This window comes from Pyrus communis, chromosome 10 (assembly GCF_963583255.1).
Source record: "Pyrus communis chromosome 10, drPyrComm1.1, whole genome shotgun sequence".
NCBI classification, from domain to species: domain Eukaryota; kingdom Viridiplantae; phylum Streptophyta; class Magnoliopsida; order Rosales; family Rosaceae; genus Pyrus; species Pyrus communis.
Genome location: NC_084812.1, coordinates 5,790,631 through 5,814,348, shown reverse-complemented (window position 1 = coordinate 5,814,348; position 23,718 = coordinate 5,790,631). Strand labels below are relative to the sequence as shown.

General features: G+C 35.0%; 3 protein-coding genes across 4 annotated transcripts; 1 reads left to right on the top strand and 2 right to left on the bottom strand.

The window, feature by feature from the left end:
- Nucleotides 1–4,989: 4,989 nt before the first annotated feature.
- LOC137748329 (uncharacterized) lies at nucleotides 4,990–7,095 on the bottom strand. Of its 2 annotated transcripts, XM_068488470.1 has the most exons (8): nucleotides 7,012–7,095; nucleotides 6,592–6,912; nucleotides 6,299–6,392; nucleotides 6,037–6,155; nucleotides 5,860–5,943; nucleotides 5,578–5,661; nucleotides 5,410–5,489; nucleotides 4,990–5,304 (listed from the first exon to the last, which is right to left on the bottom strand). In XM_068488470.1, exons 2-8 carry the CDS (start codon nucleotides 6,886–6,888, stop codon nucleotides 5,298–5,300), a joined length of 765 nt encoding a protein of 254 aa, XP_068344571.1. In that variant the 5' UTR covers nucleotides 6,889–6,912; nucleotides 7,012–7,095; the 3' UTR covers nucleotides 4,990–5,297. The 2 variants fall into 2 exon arrangements, with proteins under 2 accessions (XP_068344571.1, XP_068344572.1); XM_068488471.1 differs by lacking the exon at nucleotides 7,012–7,095 and having other exon boundaries at nucleotides 6,299–6,397; nucleotides 6,592–6,884.
- Nucleotides 7,096–8,090: 995 nt separating this feature from the next.
- Nucleotides 8,091–11,423, top strand: LOC137748159 (DEAD-box ATP-dependent RNA helicase 17-like). Its single transcript, XM_068488256.1, has 8 exons — nucleotides 8,091–8,214; nucleotides 8,318–8,644; nucleotides 8,755–8,863; nucleotides 8,967–9,316; nucleotides 9,426–9,499; nucleotides 9,712–10,016; nucleotides 10,354–10,594; nucleotides 10,864–11,423. The coding sequence occupies exons 1-8, from the start codon at nucleotides 8,106–8,108 to the stop codon at nucleotides 11,110–11,112; spliced, it is 1,764 nt and encodes a 587-aa protein (XP_068344357.1). The 5' UTR covers nucleotides 8,091–8,105; the 3' UTR covers nucleotides 11,113–11,423.
- Nucleotides 11,424–20,933: 9,510 nt separating this feature from the next.
- Nucleotides 20,934–22,831, bottom strand: LOC137747732 (GCN5-related N-acetyltransferase 8-like). The gene is made up of 2 exons (XM_068487889.1): nucleotides 22,741–22,831; nucleotides 20,934–21,364 (listed from the first exon to the last, which is right to left on the bottom strand). The coding sequence occupies exons 1-2, from the start codon at nucleotides 22,829–22,831 to the stop codon at nucleotides 20,934–20,936; spliced, it is 522 nt and encodes a 173-aa protein (XP_068343990.1).
- Nucleotides 22,832–23,718: the final 887 nt, after the last annotated feature.

The window sequence follows — 23,718 nt, the reverse complement described above, 5'->3', positions numbered from 1 at the left end:
AATATATTAAATATATATTTTTAATTAGTGTGACTGACTGACAGCCTTTGTATTGATAAATAATAGGTCATGGTCAGGATTGTCACTAGCAGCCAGCCCTCCTAGAATTTAAAATTAAAATTCTTGTTTTCATGGTTTGTAATTTGAGATGTAGATCGTATCTGTTTATCGTACATTCTGCAGTTAGAAATTATTTTAAATTTTTTATTTAAAATCAAACACTAACAATATCTAACGAAAGCTGATCATACCATATATGATAATGAGGTAGCTTTATTTTGAAAAAACTTGAAAAATAAAATATGGTTTTTTTGAGTTGCATATAAGCCTCACAATTTTTTATACAATATGTTTTTTGTTTCAAAATTTTACACGATATATACAGAAACGTGATCCTTTAATGTCTCGAAGGAATAAGAACTACTGAGTTTTTGGGCATGGGCAACTCATTTTTGACTGATACTTAAAAACTGATTTTTTATAATTTTTAAATTGTTTTTAGACGTTCACCTCCCCAACCAATTTCAACCATTGGTTTTGGGATTCATTTAGTTTTTTGTTATACTTTATCTAGTGCAGAATCCAATCAACCCATTCCACCAATCAACTATTGATTTATATATTATGTCCTCCTTTTGTTTCATCCTAAATGTGATATCTTTTGTATTATGTGAATTGTTTGAAATTTTTTCGATACAGTATATATTTATGTGGAAATATTTAAAAAATATATATAGAAATAGGGTGAAGTTTAAATTGACATATTTCATCTATGATTTTAACATATCAGTTAAACATTGACAAAGTGTCAAATGATATTTCCTAAGTTTTTGTTTTAAATTTTCTTGTTTTTTGAGCAAATTTTCATCATTTCTATCGGTTGTTTTCAAAAGCAACTGATGTCGATATAGATATATCTATGAATATTTCTACAAATTTGCATGCAGACAATTACACCGATGTTGATATATTAAAAACTGAACTGTGTGGTATCATCCCAACAATTATTAGTTCTAGTGATATCTATAAACAATGTGCATTGTGAGATGAGTTCATTTTCATTACATGTGATAATGTGATAGTCAAAACACGAATAAATTTTTCAACCAACTAACACTGCAACAGGGATTATATTTTGTTCTCATCTAATATTTGCATACCTACCTCGGAGATATTTCCATGAGCAATTATTGTATGCTAGGTCTAATATGTGCTCAAGAATTTATATCGAGGGAAACAAACTACCTACAGGGATATACATGTACAATGTCATTTTTATACAGACGCATCCGTATCCAAAAATTATGACTTTCGAAGGGCAAAGTGATACTTCAAATTTATATTTCAATAATGTTACTCGTGTTTATTATACATCAAAGTTGATTATTTTAAAATGTAACTATGTCTTGTGAAGTATTTAAGCGTAATTACGGTTATTTGTACGTCATCATATATTTGGATGTATTGACATTAAATTTAATTTACACTAACAAACAGATAATTGACCATAATAAATTGATTATTGTAAATTATAAGATCATACATGTTTTTATTTTATTTTATTTTATTAAATTTTAATTTGGATAAATTAGGTTATTATTGTCACATCCCAGCATCGGCAGGACCACTTCCAGGGCCCGATTCCACCATAGCACGATATTGTCCGCTTTAGGTCCCCCAGCACACCCTCACGATTTTGTTTCTAGAAACTCACACGAGAACTTTCCAATGGGTCACCCATCATGCGAGTGCTCTCGCGCGCTACTCGCTTAACTTCGGAATTCCCATGAAACCCGAAACCAATGAGCTCTCAAAAGGCCTCGTGCTAAGTAGAGATGAGAATATACATATAAGGATCACTCCCCTGGGCGATGTTGGATCTTACAATCCACCTTCCTTAGGGACCCGATGTCCTCGTCGGCACACACGCGGCCAAGGTTAGGCTCTAATACCAAATTGTCACATCTCGGTCCGGGGTCCACCACATCCCGGGTCCGCTCCACCACCGTAGCACGATATTGTTCTCTTTGGGCCTCGATTACGCCCTCACGGTTTTGTTTCTAGGAACTCACACGAGAACTTCCCAGTGGATCACTCATCATGGGAGTGCTCTCGCACGCTACTGGCTTAACTTCGGAGTTCCTATAGAATCCGAAGCCAGTGAGCTCCCAAAAGGCCTCGTGCTAGGTAGGGATGGGAATATACATATAAGGATCACTCCCTTGGGCGATGTGTGATCTTACAATTATCCCTAATTTTCTTTTCTCATTAATTGAAACTTTATTTTATTTTCATTTTAGATCAAGGTCCTTTGACATTTGTCCATGTCATTATTTGAATATTAAATTATTTACATGTATGTCAATTTTAAAAATTCAAATACTTTTTAATCATTTCTAAATATCTCTTTTTAGTATTTTTCATATATTTCTTTTTAATTTGTACCCATTTTTTAAAAGGAAAACTAATGAAAAGTTCAAAAAAAATTTAATTTTAATGAAAAATGACTAATAAAAGTGTAGTGAATAGTACCAGGAAAAAGTAAAAATGTAGTTTTTCATTAAAAATGAATAGTACCGGGAGTGTTTCGTTAAAACTCTTTTTTTTTTCTTTTTTTTTTTAAATTTATACACTATTCTTTTTAATTTTAATGTGTACCCATAATTTAAATTTTAATGTGTACCCATATTTTTTAATTTAATTTGTACCAATATCTTTTTGCTTAATGTACCCATGCTAATTACATATATTTATTTTATGTTTTAAAATATATCCATAGTTATTTCTTAAAATATATTAATAATTATGTGAGTACATTATTTTTTTCTTAAAACTATGTGAAGAACAATACTACTCTATTCTTGAATTTTAAGTAATTATTATATTTTAAAAATATTATTTTGAATTTTTTTTATTTCATGATTTGTGGGATATTGAATGCATAAATGCAGAAATTAAATCCTTTAAATCATGCTAAGAACCTTGATTAAATATTTGAACAAACAAATTTCAATTTAATAATTAGATTGATTAGGGACCGAAACCAAAATCACCCTTTTGATTTTTAGAGAAAGCCTCCAACTTATTGCATGCCAAATTATCAGCAAAAAGCAGCATCTTGGATGAAATTTTCGTATCTGAAAAACACGTCGTGCATGCAAAGGCCAAGGGCGTGCATGCATATTGATGCTCTGACGCCTAAAACTCATCGACCATCTTACTTCACTGTTTTAATCGCATGACAAATAATCCGTGTTCAAATGCAATTGTCTTTTCCCCAAAATCACAAAAATTGCATGACACAAATGAGTTTTTAAGTGCCAAAACACTACGTTTAAATCATTCTTTTAGCTTAATTAATTTCTAATTAATTTGGTGTGATTTTTTTGGAATTGATTAAAAGGAGAATCTTGAAAGGCATCAACTAGTGCTTACGAATATGTTCATGCAGGGAAAGATGAGCACGTACTTGGTGGACTTGAGTCAACATAGGTAAGCCAAACTCCTATCTTCTCAACCAAATCCCTCTCTTATTCTCCTTTTCATGCATGTTTGCAATAAACAAATTTAAGTTGGCAAACCCAAACGCCACGGCCAAGGTACGATGGAAAGAACGACTCACAACCACCTTTCCTTTTCCCCTACTTCATCTCAACCATATCTCCAAAGCCTTTTAGTTTGCTTCCAAGAAAGGCTCCTCTTGTCACATCGAAACTGTACGAACAAATATATATATATATATATGTTATGGAAGGAATACAGTGATAACAAACGAACAATACTTGACTATTTAATGGGTAAGTATGAGCTTCTACTCAAAATTCGTTATTGATTTATATAATTTTGTGTTTATGATCAAAACAAGACCGTCTCTACAAAAAATCAATTAAAACTAAGGCTATTTAGTCATCAAACTGTATAAAAACAAATGAACAGCAAAAAGAATGCGAAATTCTTTTTTTTTTTTCTTTTCTCTAACATGGGTGGATTATCTCAAAAACTAGCTCGACGAGTTATTATATAACTAGTTTGAGTTATAGGGACTCCCGTCATATTATCAAATAATCAAGTTCCAATCCAATCAAGAGTATTCTTAAAATAATAGTACTCAAGATATATATTATACCTCCAATTCACAATATTATCTGTCACCATATACTTTTCTAAATAGACATGCACTAACTCGCAAGTTCGGTAGGATATTAAAAATTTAAAGTCATGTTTCAATTAATGAATTGTCATTTTTTTTCTTTGGTACCAATGAGTACAGATACTGTAGTGACGGACTTTTGTTGCTTCTTTTATGTGGCTCGAAATAAATACAACCTTATCCCATATTAACACCAACGGACTGTTTAATTTACAAAGTTAAAATTCAAAGTGTGTTGATTCCTCCATGGTACAAACACAAGTTTTTTATGTCAATACACAGTTTTCTAATGGCTAATCTAGGTTTAAGCTTGGACAGCACCGTTGTTTTTCAATTGGAGGAGTGGGAAATTGAATTTAAGATCTCAAATGCAAGAGTGAACGCTCCTAACTAATTGAGCTACAGTTCTACAATCTCCTTGCAAGCTTCGACAATGTCATCAATCTACCTGAAAAATAGGAATTAAAAGTTCACACCAAACCAAGGTACGAGCCGGTAAATCTATGTTAAATTTAAGTAATTGTAATCAATAAGTTCAGAGTTCGTCCAAACTAATGAGTTAGATTTAGAATAAATCAACGGCATGATTGCGACATCTGGGCCATACGTGTAAGGAAATCAATATACTTTTCTATGGCCACAATTCAGCTCCACTCGCTTCCGTCACAAATTGATTGGCTAGCCATGCTTTTCAAAGATTCAAGAGCCAACTAAAGGGAAAGGAATTCATGCTAAAAAATGGACAATCACATAGAGCATATACATACATAAACAGTTTTGAATACTGTACTCGAAACTATACGATTATACGCAGAGTATAAGGGAGAACACGATTGAAGGGTCGAAAGAAAAAAGCATTTACATTTTTCATGGAAAGAACAGCACACAACAAACCCCCAAAGGGAGAATCATGAATCTTTACATGGGTCAATTTCTATACTTGCAAATGATAAGATACAAAGTACATTTGGAATCAACAGGACCTTGTTTGTGGGCACCAGCAGAAATGTCGGAAGAATGCATAACGTTTGCGGGGTTGTAATCCTGGATTTGGCAGACGAGATAGGTGATACTAACATGGTAGTGGTGTGCAACTTGTACGAACAAAGGCCTGACATGAAATTTCCCTCCTTCTGCATATCCTGCGTCACACACTATATCCAGGATGTAGGATATTCTAGAATTCAGTATCTAATTGAACAAACAGCTTCCGTTCGGAAGAAAAATATCTAACTAAGAATGTGAAAGGCCAGAATTACAAATTTAACACTCTTCGCGCGCTTCCATCTGTAGGTTCTGGTGTTTGAGGGTGTTGCTCCTCGAGTATAGTTTGAACCCTCTGCATAATAGGCATCAGATGAAAGTCAAGTCTACGAGAAAGGAGCATACACAATTTAAAAATAAAAACAGAAATTTCAGCATTTTACCTTTACAGAACTTCCAACTTCCTCAAGTTTTTGCAGTAGCGCTAGATCCCCATACCTGAGAGACTTTGACGGGGACCCCTGAAGCTGACAATAGAAAAATAGAGAATTTCTTAATTGAATATGATACGGGGCGATATTTTCCAGCATTCTTAATGGCCTGACGACTTATCAAGGATTTATCCATATGTCCAGATAAAGCTTTGCAGATATGACCAAAAAAGTTAAGCTTCTTTGGATAAGAATTGAGATTGGCACACCAAAATAATCTGGCATATGACCTACCTTCAAATTTGGAATATCTTCAAGTGTGGAAATTTGTCTAGAGAAGACCTCATTAGTCATGCTTGAAAGGCGCATGAGGACTGCCTGAAATGGACGTCAGGGGAGACAAAACTCATCTTTTCTAAAATTGGGGATATCCTGCGAATAAGTGTTTAACTAAAGTGGTGAATAACATACCTTCCTGAAAGCACTGGGATTCGCAATGCCATGAATATGAACATCATCGCTTGCCGGCCTTCTGACACCAACATGTTCTATTCTAAGTGAGTAGACACCGAAGAGAGACTGCAGATATCCTGAGTATAACAACAGTAACATAAAGGGTTCTGAGGCATTATTCGAAGACTAAACCTCAAAATGCAATGCAAAAAACAAACATATGTAACAAAAAGTAACCTGGGAATGTAACACTTATGTACTAACTGCCAATGCTCTTTACCTTGCTCGATCACAACATCCGCTACTGAAGGCAACAAAAAATGCTTCTCCTTCTTCAACACCCCGAAAATTGGAAATGGAACCGGCTTTGCATACTGAGCTAAAGAAACAAAGCATTATCCAATGGTAACCAGTAACCCATAATTTCACACACCAAAAGCAACCAAATTCCAGCAGCATTCAAAGTATTGATCGATCGACAAACAATCAAATCAACCGAGAACAAAAATCCGCATTTGGGAGCTCAAATCATCAACAACAACATAAAGACTCAAACTTCAACTTCCAATTTACCTTGTAGACAATGGCATTGGGAGTTAGATAGAGCTTCCGCGATCGAATATCCTTTCGCAGAATGTAGCGGCGGACGGGCAGATAAAGCAGCATAAAAATCCCAATCCCCCATGCCAGTACCAAAAGCCCAGAGTAGAGAAGCCATCGTGCAGTTTGGTACCTCACAAAATTCTCCTCCGTTTCCTGAAACGAAGCTGAATACAGAACTGGTTCTTCACCTTCTGCTTCGGTTGCAGTTTCTGACAGCAACCCCTCCTCCAAGCTATCAATCTCCACGACGTCGTTTCGCGTCCCCATCCGAATTGCTCACAGATCCAAACCCTAAGCCATAGCCAACCAGGAACTAAAGGTCAAAATTTTCAGAAATAAAACAAAATGTAATTTTTCGATGAAATTTGCATCGAAAGAATGAAAACATACCGATCGGTTGATGTATGCGATCGGTTCCGGATTTCTGAGAAGTTGAATATGCAAGAGGGACGACGAGGTTCATAAAGCAGGTCTTCTGCTTTTCTTCTTTCAGTGTTTCAGTCTTCAGCTCAAGCGGGCCGAGCGCTGTAGTTTAGGTGCGGGCCAGGCCCAAAGCCCAAATCATTGGCAGGATGTAAGCGTCCAACTTAATTTTTTATGTAAGTTTTTCATCGGTTGTGGAGAAAATATTTTCCTTTTCACAAGCATTTTTGTTTTAAGTATTTTTATTCGGAGCATATTGTAACTTTAAAAATCTAAGTACCTTTTACCATTGATTTTTTTTTTGTCACACATAGGCAACATTATTTTCGGTGGTTAGATAGCTCGTCTGATGGTCGGAAAACATTCTTTGCCTTTTCCGGAATCAATCCCGCACATGTCCAATGCTTGTATCTCTTATACCATAACACAACGTTGGCCTTCAATCTCAGAACAAATTGACGAATATTTTTTGTTGAATACAATGACATATTTATACTATGGTTGAGATTTGAGTTCAGGCCCACAAGGGTGTTGAACTATAATAATTTGGTACCAACCCGTCATTAGCGAGAGGGATTTGAAGTATGATGATTTGATATCAAACTCATCATCAACGAGAGTCGTACTTAAATTATACCACCGAGCGACAATTGAATCCGGAACCTCTTTGTGAGGATCCCGGTGATGTGTCAATCATGTCCGTTCGTCGTACATCGTGCGGTTATAAATTATTTTAAATATTTTTATTTAAAATTAAATATAAATAATACTTAACAAAAACTGACCACATAATGTACGATGAACGAACACGATTTAAGAATCCTCATGATCCTTAACAAAATGATCCGAAGATGATCCCGTTGGGCAACAATTGACCATGAGTTTAAAAGACTCGAAGATTTAAGCGTTTAACATTAGGCCGCCCATGTAAAACCTGATTTTTTAAGCAGTTGTAAGTCTAGGCCCAATATTTTAGGGTTCAAGCCCAATTCGAAGTTGTGTGCTTTATTAACATGCGAATTCGAAGTTGGAACTAAGAAGCAGAAGCAGAAGCAGCTCAAATGGTGGCCGCCAAGAGAAAACCGACAGAAACAGAGGAATCCGATATCTTCGCGCCTTGCTCTTTCTCCAGTCTCGGACTTCACACAACATTATGCGAACAACTCGAAGGTAATCCATGATTTATTTCTCGTTTTTTACACCGCAATCGCGCTTTGATTTTCTCAAAAAATAACAAAAGATGATTAATTTATGTTAATTTGATCGAAAACAGAGAGGTTGGGCTTCAAAGCTCCGACTCTGGTCCAAGCTCAAGCTATCCCGGTCATCCTCTCCGGCCGCCACGTGCTCGTCAATGCGGCCACCGGCACGGGGAAGACGGTGGCGTATTTGGCTCCAGTCATCCACCACCTGCACTTGTACCAGCCTCGGATTCAGCGCTCCGACGGAACTTTCGCGCTAGTTCTTGTGCCCACGAGGGAGCTGTGTTTGCAGGTTCACGAGATTCTGCACAAGGTTCTGCACAGGTTTCATTGGATTGTTCCGGGTTATGTAATGGGGGGTGAAAACAGGTCTAAGGAGAAGGCCAGGCTGCGAAAAGGTAGCCGAAATTGTATTTTTCATGTCGGGTTTTGTTGAAGTTCTGATTTTTATGTTGTTAAAGTTTTGATTTTTATGTTTTCTGCTTACTGACTATGTGCTGCTCTTCAGGCATATCTATTCTTGTTGCAACTCCTGGACGGCTCTTGGATCACCTGAAGAATACGTCTTCTTTCGTGCACACGAATTTGCGCTGGATTATCTTCGATGAAGCAGATAGGTATAATGCTACATACACCGTATTGTGCCCAAATGTTGTTGTATAATTGTTATCATCCATGTTGGATTTGCATTCATTCGATATCGATATGGTCTTTTAACAGAATTTTGGAATTGGGATTTGGAAAAGAAATAGAGGAAATACTAGATCTTTTAGGCTCAAGGCAACATGGCTCTGCCGCTAAGAATGGCGCTGTTACAAGTAAATATGAGTTTCCGAGGCAGAATTTGCTATTATCAGCTACCTTAAATGAAAAAGTCAATCACCTTGCAAAAATGAGTTTAGAGAAACCTGTTATGATTGGCATGCCTGAGAAGAAGAGGCAGCCTATTGCATTGCATGAGCATTTAGGATCCGACACGGATGATGATGACACACAAACAATGAAGACAACAGGCTCTATTAGTGAAGATTATAGACTTCCAGCTCAATTGACACAGAAATATGTAAAAGGTGTGTCCCAATAAATTTCCTTTTTCCTTTCTTCTTTATTTTTTTGGTTGGCGCGGTTGATAAAAGTACATATATGGCGATTAAGTGTTTTGATCAAATTTCTTTGCAGTACCATGTAATGCGCGGCTTGCTGTACTTCTTTCGATCCTAAAGTATCTTTTTGAGCGACAAACTTCCGAAAAGGTAGCCTGCATATCAACTTTCCATTTCCTAATGGTCATGGAAACTTGCTTTTTTTAGGGGACAGTCTTATAGACAAACTTCGACCCGACTTAGTGGGATAAGGCTTGGTTGTTGTTGTTGTTTTTGTTGTAGTCTTATAGACAAACTTCCATTTTCAAACTTCATTTCGTTAAGCTCTACCCCGTCAGTTCACTCACATATTCATTTTACAGATTGTGCTATTCTTTTCAACATGTGATGCAGTGGATTTTCACTACTCCTTGTTAAGTGAGTTCCAATTCAAACCTTCTTCAGGACCAGATGCAGAACTTAAGCAGAGGTTTGTTAATTGTAAGACCTTCCGGTTACATGGGAATATGGAGCAGGAGGACCGAAGAACTGCGTTTGAGACCTTCAAAAGAGAAAAATCAGCTCTTCTTTTGTCCACAGATGTTTGTGCTAGAGGTTTGGATTTCCCGAAAGTAAAATGTATTATACAATATGATTCTCCAGGCGAGGCTACTGAATATGTTCATAGGTATTTGGACTTATTTGTCTTCCCTTTTCAATTCCCATTTTATTCCCCTTCTCTCTTGGATGTGCAACTATATGAGCCAGACTCATGAGATGCATAAAACAATTACTGATAACAAATTTTCCTGAATTTATTCAAATTTTTGAAAATTTAAGAACTAATTGATATTTAAAAAGGACTAAAATATTCTTTTTCAATGGCTAAAATTACATGCTTATATGTTGCAAGATTTGTTTTTGAGCATGAAGTTTCCCTAGGCTAACTCTATCATGCATCTTTAACATTATTCATGATATTACATTGAGTTTCCCTGAAGATGTTTATTTCATTCTCGATGTAGGGTTGGAAGAACCGCTCGGTTGGGTGAACGAGGAGATTCATTGTTGTTTCTACAGCCAATTGAAATGGATTATTTGAAAGAGTTGGAGAAACATGGTGTTTCTCTAACAGAGTTTCCCCTCCTCAAAATATTAGATAGTTTTCCACTATATGGTCATAAGCATGTCAGGAAATTTGTTTCCATTGACGCACATCCCTGGGTTATGTCTTTGCAAAAGGCGCTTGAAGCATTTACCGATAAGGTACTTCTATTCTCCTGATTCTTCTTCAGTGTGCCTTAGGGTATGCAGTATGGTGTTGTGTTTGTACTGTAAAGAAAGCCCTACATTCGGTTTTCTGCATTTTTTTTCTTTCCTAAATGATGTGAAATTTTTATGTATCTTGTCGATTAAATAATATTTAGTTAGCTTACTTTATGCTAGACAAATTTGTAGATATGAAGATTCATAGTAATTATGAGTTTCGTTCTTGGTGATTAACATTAACAAATTTGCTTCATTTCTTTTCTTAGCCGGATATGAAGACACTGGCCAAAAACACATTTTGCTCGTGGGTTCGTGCATACACTGCCCACCGTGGTGAGCTGAAAAGAATATTTATGGTGAAGAAACTTCACTTGGGACATGTTGCGAAAAGCTTTGCATTGAAAGACCAGCCTTCCTTGGTCGGTAAGTCATTCCACAATCAAGAAAAAAAGAGGAAGAGGGACGAAAAGCATAAGGGATCATCGAGAAAGAGGAAGGTTTCGAGGAAAACATGATTGCGGTTAAAGATTGTTGTGGTTAATGAAATTGTATGCTGTTTTTGTTATATTAAGATATAGATAGCTATGCTGTTATTTTTATTTTTATTTTTTTTTGGGGATCATAGAAGGATAATTTAGCATGTCTTGACAAACACTTGCTCACACTGTCATTGTTGTAACCTATCACGCACGAAATCCCAGTTCTTGAGCCGATGATTACAGCTTACCTTGTCAAAATGTAGCCCAATTCACAATCTGTTTAGGCTGATAGCCCAGTTGACGGTTGAGACCGATTTGCTTTATGTCTACAAAATGCGAGGATCAGCCCTGCATACGGCCGAGTCCTGGTCATTCATGCTTGTTTGACCCACAACGTTGGAACGGCCAAGATTAACCCGGCATACAGTCGAGCTCGTTCATGTTAGTGGAGCTCTCAAAGCAGGAATGGTTAGGATCAGCGAGCTCATGCACGAGCATGAAAGATCCTAGAGCTTGAAGGAGCATTTTTGTGGAGTCTTTAAGGGGAAAATTTACCACAGTAGTGGAAAAATATTTAGCTCTTTTCTTGCATGAGGTCGTGGGTTCAAATCTTTCAATAACTAATCTAAGAAAATCTATTGTTTGACCCCTGCCCCCGCCCCTCCCCCCCCCCAAAAAAAAAGAAAAAAAAAACCCTTATGAAATTACGACCTTTCTCATTAAATTAAGCAATGGATAACATATGTGAGGCTATGCGTTTACCGTCGTGCTATCTGAAGCTACTGACTAAGACACGACTCAGAGGATCTAGTTCTTCTTTGTTTTGGGATCTTGTGAATCTACCAAATTCAATGTCACATGATCTCTCCTCTCACAGGAGAAAGACTTCTAGGCTTGGTACATTGTCACCATGACATTTGGTGCTAAACATATAAGTTGTGCGTTAGTGTTTTTCTACATGTCATTTTATAATTGACACAAAACGTGATGATGACTGTGCACTTGTACCGTGAAAATTGCTCTCATCCTGTGATTTTCTGTTAGTTACAGTGGTCGAGGGATTCGTCTGAAAATGATATTCATCACCCATGTTCCATATTAAATGCGGAAATTGTTTTGATCGTTTTCAGTGTGATGGACAATGACATAGAATGGTCCACAATCCATAAGAATTTAGAAAATTGACTTGAAAAATATAATACAAGCTGGAAAGGATTTAGGATTAAAGTTCTAAAAAGCTACTTTCCACTTATGGGAGAAACTTTTTCATGTGCCCAACGCGTTATGTCGACCTCTTACAAAAAAATTGTGAAACCTACAAACAATATCAAATCCGCCATCCACTATTATAACAGCTTGGCATGGTTTGTCGAGTGTATAGAAATTCTTTTCAACTAATGGCCATGGATTCATATCCGAGATCAACTCTTTGGTCCAAGCAGTTTGATGGTTACGTTGTTGGAGTAATAGACAAAGGTTCGGATAGCAATCAGGGTTGTGATTGAGATTGTACTTAGTGATATTTTACGCTTATGTACACGATAAAATGTTACGAATTCATTACTCTTTTGTTCACACACACATCCAAACGTTACAAAATCCCAACACTTTCTAAGCTAAGCCTACATGATTAGCCAGTTCATGATTAGGGTTTGATAATTTTTGCTACTAAGCTAATAAAAAAATGTAGACACCTTTGCCAAGCCAAAAGAAGTCATTGTCTAAATCGGTTATGATAAGGAAATGGACGTTGAGCCCACTCGTATAAACGCGAGTTAGCAATATCAACTATTGATTTATTGTGAGTTTCACGTGCATTGACGACTGTCCAAAAAACTTGTGGGATGTTTCAATTTAGTGAATAGTATGAGATAGACATTTGCAACCAGTCAACCTTGTTAGATGAAGGGTCAAAATCAAACCCACATGGATTGGCGGAAGTGCCAGATGCACCTGCCGCGTTGACGGACTCAGGACCATAACCCAATGATGAGGTGTCCATACCCTTCATTGGGTCCTCACCTAATTTTGAGACAAAGTAGGCCCAATATTAATTTCAGTTTAGCCCAGTACCCTTCATTGGGCCCACTTCACGTCCTCGTCGGATCAACATCAAACCTCTTTGAATTTGAATATTACTTGTTCATTTTTCACTGTGACTTTGTTTAAGCTTTACTCGGGAGGGGGAGAGTGAAAAGTCTCTAATAATTTTCACAGGTTACCAACTGTTGCTTTGGAGATTTGGGAGGCTATCCAACTGAAAAACCCTAGTTCCATTGGTCGATCTAAACTAAAAAAAAAAAAAAAAAAAAAAAAAAACCCTAGTTTCATCAGTTAAGCTGAACCAAATAAAACCTTAGTTTTATCGGTTGAATTAAACAAAACCACAAAAACCCTAGTTCCGCGCTTGAGCAGGAAAAGAAATTGAATTAAATCATACTAGTCCTAAAAGACGTCTAACTAACTCAATTTATAGCTCAAGTATTCACGTGATTCCATGTTGTATGGAATTAATGTAAACTCAATTCCTGCTTGGTAACTCAAATGGCATCTCATGAAATGTTTCGAATTGACCTACATTTATGGTATAATCAACAACGTGCCATCAGTCAATATATATACGTTCTTTGTTGGATAAAATTCTGAATCCAACTCATAAACGACAATTATTTTATTTATTTATATTAAACGAAAATTATAAATAAAGGAAAAAAAAAAACTGTTATTATGTCGTTTCTCTTAAATCAATACTATAAAGTATAAATCACATTTAGAATCTTAGACAATGGATGATCTTAGATAATGAAAGCACTGATGCTGTATAACCTTGTTCATTTGAATAAGCAAAAGATCTTAGAGCAGATATTAGGTCGCAAGTTCTCCGCAAATGCCAAGGTATCGAATGCTTTTATTAGAGACAGAAAAATTGGTTCGTGCAGGTTAGAATTATACGCAAATGATTTAGTAACCTCTCCTTTTGATGCAGTACTATAAGGCCTTGTCATCCTTAAAATTGTTAAAAATGAATCACACATTGATGAGAGAAAAGACATTATAAGGGTTTATAAGTAGTTGATCTCTCCCCATATGGCTAAATTAATTGGTTTTATAGTGAAACTTCAACTTTTTTCATGGTTACAAAGCAGGTTGTCCCATGTATAAAGTCAAACAGCCACATTTGCTCTACATCACTATATTTGTGTTGTCCACGTGTTTGATTTGAAAATTCGTCACGTGTGACGGGGCATGTAGAGAATGGATCTAATCACATTGATGCATGGAAGGATGGACATTGCGAGGGCTTATAAGTAGCTTGACTATTTCTCAAATTGTTAATGAGTTTTACGGTAAAAATTTCTACTTTCTTTAGAATATCATAGACATTTTTTTGGGGGCATTTTGATCCAGAAAAATTCAGTTGCTTACAAATTAAGTCCAGTTTCATTTAAGGCTGGTTTGATATTGATGTGCTTTGAAAAAAAATTGATTCTGATGTGCTGTGAGAATAAACAATTGTGAAATAAAGCAGCAGAGTGTTTGGTAAACTTTTTTGTAAAAGTACTTTTGAAAAAAAAGTAGTATGATAGTGTTTGATAAACTTTTATGTAAAACAGATGTGAAAAAAAACTGGTTTTTCAAAGATGGGTTTTGCAGTTTTGTGTTTTTGGCTTTTTTCACCAAAAATTGTGAAAAAAAAACTGAAACTGAATGTTTACGAAACATAAAAAAGCTCCCAGCTTTTTTTGATAGCCTTTTTTTCAGAATCACCTCAGTACCAAACTAGGGCTTAATCTGTTATAGACAAAAAAATTCAATTTCATTTAATTTTTTATAGACAAAAGAATTCAGCTGCATTTTGCCTATGATATTTTTGTCCACTCTAGTGTTCCTAACTTGTATATCAATAAAATAATTAATCGGATATATAGTGAAAAATCACAATGCCCTGCCATATATGCGCGTCAGAAAAACAACTGCAATAATGCAAATAATTCATCAACTTTTACCACAAATAAAAATAAAAATAAAAATAAAAAGACTTGAAGAAAAAGCATCATCTTCATGCAGAAGAACACAGTAATAAACCAGCCAGTCCCCACGTGACTGACAGTAATAATTCACGGAATCATAGTAGATTAAAGGAAGTTTTAATGAAAATTTCATGGTACTGTTTATTTTAATGAAAAATTACATTTTTACATCAAAAAGTCAATCCTGGTACTATTCATTTTACCCTTTATTTTGTATTTATCATTAAAACTCAGAGTTTTCAAACCCTTTTCATTAGCTATCCTTAAATTAAATTCATGGGCTACATTTTTTAAGGGGTTATATTGTAATTAACCCAACTTTTCATTAATCTATTTGCCATTAGTAATTAACTTGGTTTGATTAATTTGAAATCACTAAGATTTAAACAATCGATGTATTGTGACAAATGCAGGAGGCAAAGCCAGTGATATATTTGCTCACTCGTTCGATTTGTATATGGGTTTTTGGGACACTTTGATGGGAAGGTTCCCTCTAACAGGCATTTGTTCCGTGAATCTCGCTTCTTGCTTGCTTTTTGGGGTTCATAAATTGCTTCCTACTCAATGCTCACTGTATGTAATTTGTATTGGTAGGGTTAGGGTTACCAAATATTCTGAGATCCTCGCTACTCCATTTTGGGGAAAATATATGTAGAAATTAATACGATACAAGATGGCTACGTGGATTAACTTTTATTATGTAATTTATGCATTTAATTGTCGTGTCAGTACTTCGATTGATATAAAAGATGGTGGTTATTCATACTTTCACTTACTTTTTGCTTATTTTTTGCATTTAAAATTCAATGCTTTATTATTTTAAATTGTAAGAGAATGATTGTCTTCTAAGAGCAAAAAATAATACTGTCGAGTGCAACACCGCTATTTTGAGAATGGTTTTAAATCAGACGAGCATGCAAGATTATATTTCGAGAGCGAGAATAACATTGTCATGTGCATATATAACTACTACTTGAGAATAAATTTAAATGGTCTAAATGGATTGGTATAACTTAGAAGGTTATATTCTGGCTACTATATATCTCTAAGAATTAGAACAAACACATACTTTAATAAAGATAAGAAAGGGTTCGAAGAAATAGGTTGCACAACATATACACATCCCTAGCTAAGCCTCCAAAAACTATTAGTGTGCCATGCACAAGTTGGAGGGAATGGAGTTGATTGATTGAACCCCACCTAGTGATATTGCAGTACAAGATGCCTCCTTGAATTGGCCTACATCTTTTTCTCAGTGGATATTACAAATAACTTGCAGGTCCCTCTCCTCTTGAAGATAGTGTTGAATCACCTGGATGGCGACCTTAGTGGCTCAGTTATCAACATCAACTTACTGGCTCGGTTATCAACATTTTCTTCCTTTCTCCCTATCTTTCCCCGATCGAGCTTGTATATGCCACAACAAACCATGCAATTTTAGGGTTACAGCATCTCTTAAGGACTTAGCAAAAATTTTCCTTAAAATCGTTCTTTGCTAACTTATTTGGTAGTTTTATGTCAAATTTTGTAATTGTAACTCACCCTTCTTTAACTTTTCAAAATTTTATCTCACTTTAAAATATTAATATCTTAACCTTATTTTATTTGTGAGGCTCAAATTTGATTTTTCAACTCTCTTACTAAACAATGCTTTTGAATAAAATGTGTTAAAAGACCCAATTTGCTGACTTGAAGACGTAGCAACTGACCTTGTAAACATATAAATTCAATTGCTAATTCTTTAGTAGAGCTTTTATATGAACTCTACAATTATCTTTCTACATCCAACTCAAATTTTTTTTAACGTTATTCCCATTTAGTCCTTCCATCAAACTAAAAGTAAAAATAAAACTCATAAAATTAAAAAATCTTTCCACACCCAGCTAATAGCAAAGCTTAATACCTTCTCTTCCAGCGTTGTCAAGTCCCCTGCAACACTTCCACTTCCTCTTTGTTGTTTCATTCTTTTTTATTCAACTGAAATCAGAATCAAATGAACCAATACGCATTACTCAGCCACCATGGATTTGGAACCAAGAGTGATCTATCATCTATGTGGGAGCTTCAAACTGCAATTTGAAACCTAGCTAAACCCTAATGCTTGCAGCAGCCTGCCTTGCCTTAGACACAGTAGCGTTTGCCATGCCCATTCAAACTGCTACTTCCATATCTAGTCAATACAGATCATTAAAATTTGGTCCCAATTCAAATTAGTCAATCTTCTTATAAATTTAAATCCAATAAATCAATAAAAAAAAAGAAAAAGAGATCAATTAGACTTGATCTTCTTGACAAGTCCTCCAAGGTTGACGGCACGATAGAGAGCAATAAGTTTGACGGCAATGGCTTTGGATGACAGCCGGAACTGGACCTGGTTACCGCGGTCAGGTGAGCATTGTTGGACGAGTGGGTTTATTGATTTGCTCTAATTTTCGATTTAATTTTACCAATGTAATTCATTTCATTTGAGGGCAAAATAGGAAAGTTAAGTGATAAAATTTTGGAGTTGCGTGTGGAAAGTTAATAACTAGGTTCAAATAATTTTTTCCTTTTTAATTTGTTAAATGGTTGCTATACCTCCGTTGTAGATGAGTTTTTCTAATGTAGCATAACAAATATAACTTTGCCATCCAGATGCTTTTAGTCCTTAAATTTTACCATCAAGATAGAGTGATCTTAACTACACTCAATGAGCAACATCTCCAATGATTTCTTTTGATGAGAAATGATCGCACTTTAGTAGGGTCATTAAGTAACATTACAACCTTTATAGGGGACATTCTAAATTACATTTGGAAGTTTTTCAAACTACAAAATGACAAAATTTGAATTTTGAGTTCTCGTTTAACGTTTAGAAATAGAGTACGATATATAACATTAACCAAGTTATTTTGTTAAAGACAAAATATATACGTAATTTACTAGTAATTGAACGTACTAGTCAGGGATTTACCTTAAAATTTACCCAAAGAAACTCATTGAGGTTGGCTTAGTGGGGAATAATCTCGTGATTAGCTTAATCAATTAACGACAATATTTCATTAATAATGATTAAATGACACCCATGCCGAGGCCCCAAGACGTATAATTAAGTGTGTTCGTCTCCTTGTTGCCCCTTTCCTTTCTGCGCTATCAAACTATCATTAACAAAGCCATGTGCAAACCAACATGGTTTCGTAGATCATTCCCTTCGCATGCCAAGCGCCACGGGCAACGGAATATAATTAAGAAAGACGGAATCATTTGGTTTGCTCCCATGCATGCCATAATTAATGAAGTTGATGGAACCCATATTCCTGCATTATTTTTTAAGCAAATATATGTCTCGTTTGGTCCTTATGATTGGATTCTAATGGATGATTGATCATTGTATTTAAGATTCGTACAAGGCCAAACGATAACTTATCCATTTCATCGTCCAAAATAGTAAGATTGAAAAGAGATAAGTTTCCTTTATGTATAATTCCTTTTTAATTCCCTTAAAATGTAAAATCGTTCGCTTTTATATATCTTGAATATAGTGAATTATCTATTTCAATCTAATCCTAAACACCAAATAAGATCATAGTGAAATGCTCTTAGTGACATAAAATGCTCTGTATCAAACCCTGAGTCTATTAACTTCAAAAACAAAAACAAAAAAAAGTTGTGACTAGGGCAATTTAGCCCCCTCGGCGGACTCAAGTTTGAATCGATTAGAATATCATTTTGTCAAAATAAAATATTATAAATATTAATATCAATTTGATAAAATGTCTCTCGCAGGGATGTATGTGATTAAAATTTACGGATAATATAAGTATTTGTCAAACAACCCAAGTACGACAACAATAGATTAATCATGCATTGTCAATGAACGAATATATCAATATTAGGGCACATGCATATTTAGAAAAGAATGGAAAAAGGATTTCGCAATTGTCACTGCTGATGAGTTTGTGGCAATATATATTAACTAGTAATGGCAGACACTCTTTCTTGCGTGGAGTTGATATACATGATCTTGTTGCTCTACGCATGCTGATTACAAACAAAAACTGCTTTTTTTTCTTTCTTTCTGAAATATCGAATGAAGAATGGCATGAGCTAGCCAGCTAGGGCAACCACAGCAAGCAATTGCTGAGTGATCGATTAGGTTACGGAAGATCATTGGACTACGAAGCATTTACGTCTTGTCTCTTCTTTTTTGGTCGATCGATTCATATATTCGATCTCATCACTCGCAGTGACGTGATTCCTTGTCAATTTAATCGACGACTTTCATGTCTATCATCTTGTTAACAACGTTGTTATCGTGTCATGTATATATGATACCACATCAAAAAATTTGTTGCATTTTATTTAAGGAGCTTTATTGAAAAAGACTTAACGAAAATTTATTTTAATCAAAAGCATTCAACAACTTTTTTAACATAATGTTGTTAATTTCATTTCAGTATCTTATCTGCCAGTCACTTTTTAATAAAAGTTTTAATTACAAGTTTACCCATTTGTAAAAATAACCAATAAGGACCTAGAATGATATATAGTAATAATAAGATGAGCACGACAAGGTAACATAAGCCCTAGACTTATATTAGGTTGTGAAAGTAATGGACATGACGTAAGCCGAATTCACAAAAAAAAAAAAAGACATAAAGGAATTTTGAAACTTATAAGTTGTGGATGCCCTTTCCAATTAAATTGTAAGAAGCTAGCAATTGATAATGATTGGATATTGATAATAGTTATTTGAGTGCATAATCATACAACAATAGAGCATTTAAAGGGTCATTTATTTGCTAGTAGATTATTGTGGGAGAAGACTTCGTTGTTTGGAAAATAGCATATCAATTTTTTAAGAATAATAGTGGGTGGGGAATATCATGACAATTTTTTAGGAATAATAATGAATGGGGAATATCATATAGAAGTTATTTTAAGAATAATAGTAAGTGATGAAATAACATTTTTATTTTTCAACTTTTTTATATAAGTAGAATTATAATGTGAGTGAAAAAGGTAAAATACTGAGTGCGTCTAGAAATTCTCTTCTAATAAAAAGGACAAAATATTAATCAAAACAAAAGAAGCCCAGCATGCGAAACATAGGGCCCAGCGCCTAGGACCACGCGCGCGTATGAAGCCCATCGCCCAGCACAAAAAAAATTCCTTGATAAAATTTTGATAAAGAGTCAGCAATTAAGAAATAGTCCTACTACTAAATGTCTGGTTTGTATATATGTAAACAACTCTTGTGTGAAACATTTGTGGATTGATCGGTTAATGTCACTTTTAATCACATTGTAATCATTATTTCTTGATAATTCATTACGCAATAGTCATTATTTCTTAATTAATAATTTCTTGTATAAATAATATGTAGACAATATATCTTCTATTTGTATGAAATGTTTGTTGATTGATTGGTTAATGCCACTTTTAATCACATTGAAGTCATTGTTTCTTAATTTAGTTAATAAATTCTCAAAAAATAACCGGTAATGAAATATGTTATTAGTTAGGCCTTCGGTGTTGTCCCTTTAATTAGGTCCGAGTTCAAATTTTTTGTACTTATTTTGTGTGTGGCTTTTCTGAATCCTCTATTATTAATTGACATGTATGTAAGTTTATGATAATAAAGCTAAGAGCATCTCTAAAAGAGATGTCAAAATGTCTAAATCAGTAATAACAGTAAAAAAAGACAGCTACAATGTTTTCCAACTGAGAAGCCAAATCTGATGTGGCATGACATGGAATAGCAGCTCTCCTCCTTGCTGTCAAAATTGACAGCATCGTCAAATATTTTTTTTATTAATTTTTTATCAGATCTGCAACTCTCCTTTCTCACTCGAACCTGAGAAGCGCCGCTCGTCCACTCTGCCATACCCCATCTTCACCGTCTACTTCGCCATAGCTAAGAACAACATCTTCCCCAGCCCCCTTCCTCCTATAGCACTCCCTCACAAACAGGTCCTCTATGTAAAACCCTGGCTTCCCAAAAAAGGTGGAGTAATTTGGGAAAAACAGCACAAACCCAGCAATGACAGCGTCCCCGTTGTTGAATCTGAACAAATCGCGTTTTGGGTCGTCGATCGGGCGGTCCAGATTGAGGGTTTTGATGGTGGGTGGGTAGGTTGAGTTGTTGCATTGAAGGTGTTCGACGAAAGGCGTCTCAGAGACTTCGAGGACGAAGATGGTGAATGATTGGAAGGGAGGGGAGGTGAAGAGGGTGGATGGGAGGGAGGACTGGTGGCAACAAAGATGATACGAGAAGTCTAGAAAGAAGGAGCATAAAATAAAAAGAAAAGAAAATAGTGTAATAAAATAATATTTAATTTGACATATCGGGTGGAAAGCAAAATTTTGAAAGATGTCAAAATGCCACATAGGTTGTCAAATTCAAATTTTTTGTTTAAAATTTGACATCTCCTTTGGAGATGCTCTAAGAAGAGTTAAGTTTATGGACATGTGTTAATTAATGATATAAGTCATAAGGAGGCTACATATAAAATGGGCGCAGAAGATTTGAACTCTTCAGCTCCCAAGTTCAAGTATCATATATACTATTTTAACTGATTGTTAGGTTTTAAATATTTTATTATTTCTTTTTGTCTTAACCATTAAATAAAATTGTTTGAATGCTAAACCTAAAATATTGTTAGATTGTGGCCTTATTGCTCTTCTAGACTCTAGGGGGTTTAAGGAAACCATGATTATTTACCATACGTATAATCTTTATTTAATTGTAAATTGTCATTTAACTTTTGTTGTTATACTTTCTCTTCACCGTTAAATGACTACAATTTCCTTAAGCCTTAGGAGTGTAAGAGAGCAAGACTATAATTAACTACTAACCCTAATTTGTGTGCATGATCTTTCGACATCTCATATCTAACTTCATCAACTGCTTATGGAAGAACCATGCATGTGATCGTATTAAAAATGCATGATTTTCTTTTTCAGCCGATACGAATTAATAAAGAGGTTTAGTTGAGTTTGGGCACTGATATAGATATTCATTGCATGCCTGCATATATACAGACACCAGCTAGCTAGCTCTATATATATATATGCATACAATGTCAGTTGGTAAATTTATTCCCAAGGTCTAAAACAATAGGACTATGAATAATTAATTAAGTAGCATTCTGATGAATCATTCGTTTATTGATATATTTGGATGACTAAACGATAATCGAATATTTTTATATGAATAATTTTTATAATAAAGATTAAGAAATCGAACAATCTATATTATGAAATTCACAAGAAAAATATATTATTTACAAAATGTGAGATATGTCCATTATTCGACAGCAAAAACTCAAAGATAAATAAATATTAGGTATACGCGTCCGTGCAGTTGAGGTATAGGGCAGGTAGTGAGAATCTGATGTGTATAATATGAAAAAGTCTTGAGTAAAAAAGAGGGGGGAACGGAGGAGAGCCACAAAGGCAAGATTTAAGCCAATATTCTGGTCGGAGTTGGGAGGTATCTGGCCCGACAAAAGCTGCACCATCTCACATGCCCGTCTACGATGTCGTATTTGGGTCTTCTCTGTCAACCGCCTGCCTTCGATCTGCTCTAAACCAGAAAATAAAAAATGGTCTTCCTTTGTTGTATAATATTGGTATTTAAATATATGCTCACGGGTCTCGGATATTAAACTTCCACGAGCCTTTGAGTTGATGGCAGGATATGCAGTCCATATAAGATATAACTTGAACTTGAAGTAGTACATATGTAATGTGCATGTACCTGGATATTCCTCCAAAACAAAATAATAAAATAATTTATATATATACACACACATAGTTCCTACGTATCTGGTCTATGTATAACTACACTATTGTAGGAATTTATTCCAGGTTGGAAAAACAGAAGAGAAACTACTGGAAAAGTTTGATACTTTGTTCAAACGACTTCTTGTTGTGTCCACAAATAATTTCAAAAGGTAGCGTTGATCGATGAATTGATAGGACACGCATGTTCAAGCATGTTTTGAAGATTTCTTACTTTTGTGACTCTAATAATAAGATTGACCAATCGAAAATATAGATAATAATGCTTGTTATATGTAATAGTAAGAACAATGTACATCAAGTTAATGAAGGAAGTGAGGTTCTACCATAAAATTAACTGGTAATATGAGGAGTAACCTAACTTACTTATAAGTTCATGCAAAGTCCCTTATTCTCCATATGTGGGATTGATACTGCCCACATGCTCCCTCATGCATGACAAATTTTTAAGCTTAACACTTATACAACACAAATGGGGTGATGTTGAGCACGTGTGACCGTTAGGTTTCACAAGTGGACAAACATGCTCTTATATCATGAAGAAAGTTAAGATTCTACCATAAAACAAATTCGCAATTTGGGAAGTAGTACAACTTACTTATAAGCTCATACAAAGTTTTTTCTTTTCTCAATGTGAGATTGATACTCTCAATAATTAACACTCTTCTTCACATTCATTCATGTTGCAAATCCACAAACAAATGAAATTCCGATAATTAAGAATGAATTACCTTCTCTAAACAAGCTTGTAAGAAATATGTAATATATTAAAGAATAACCATATAGTGAACCCTAAAAACTCTTCCTCTTTATTTCTTCGCCTCAT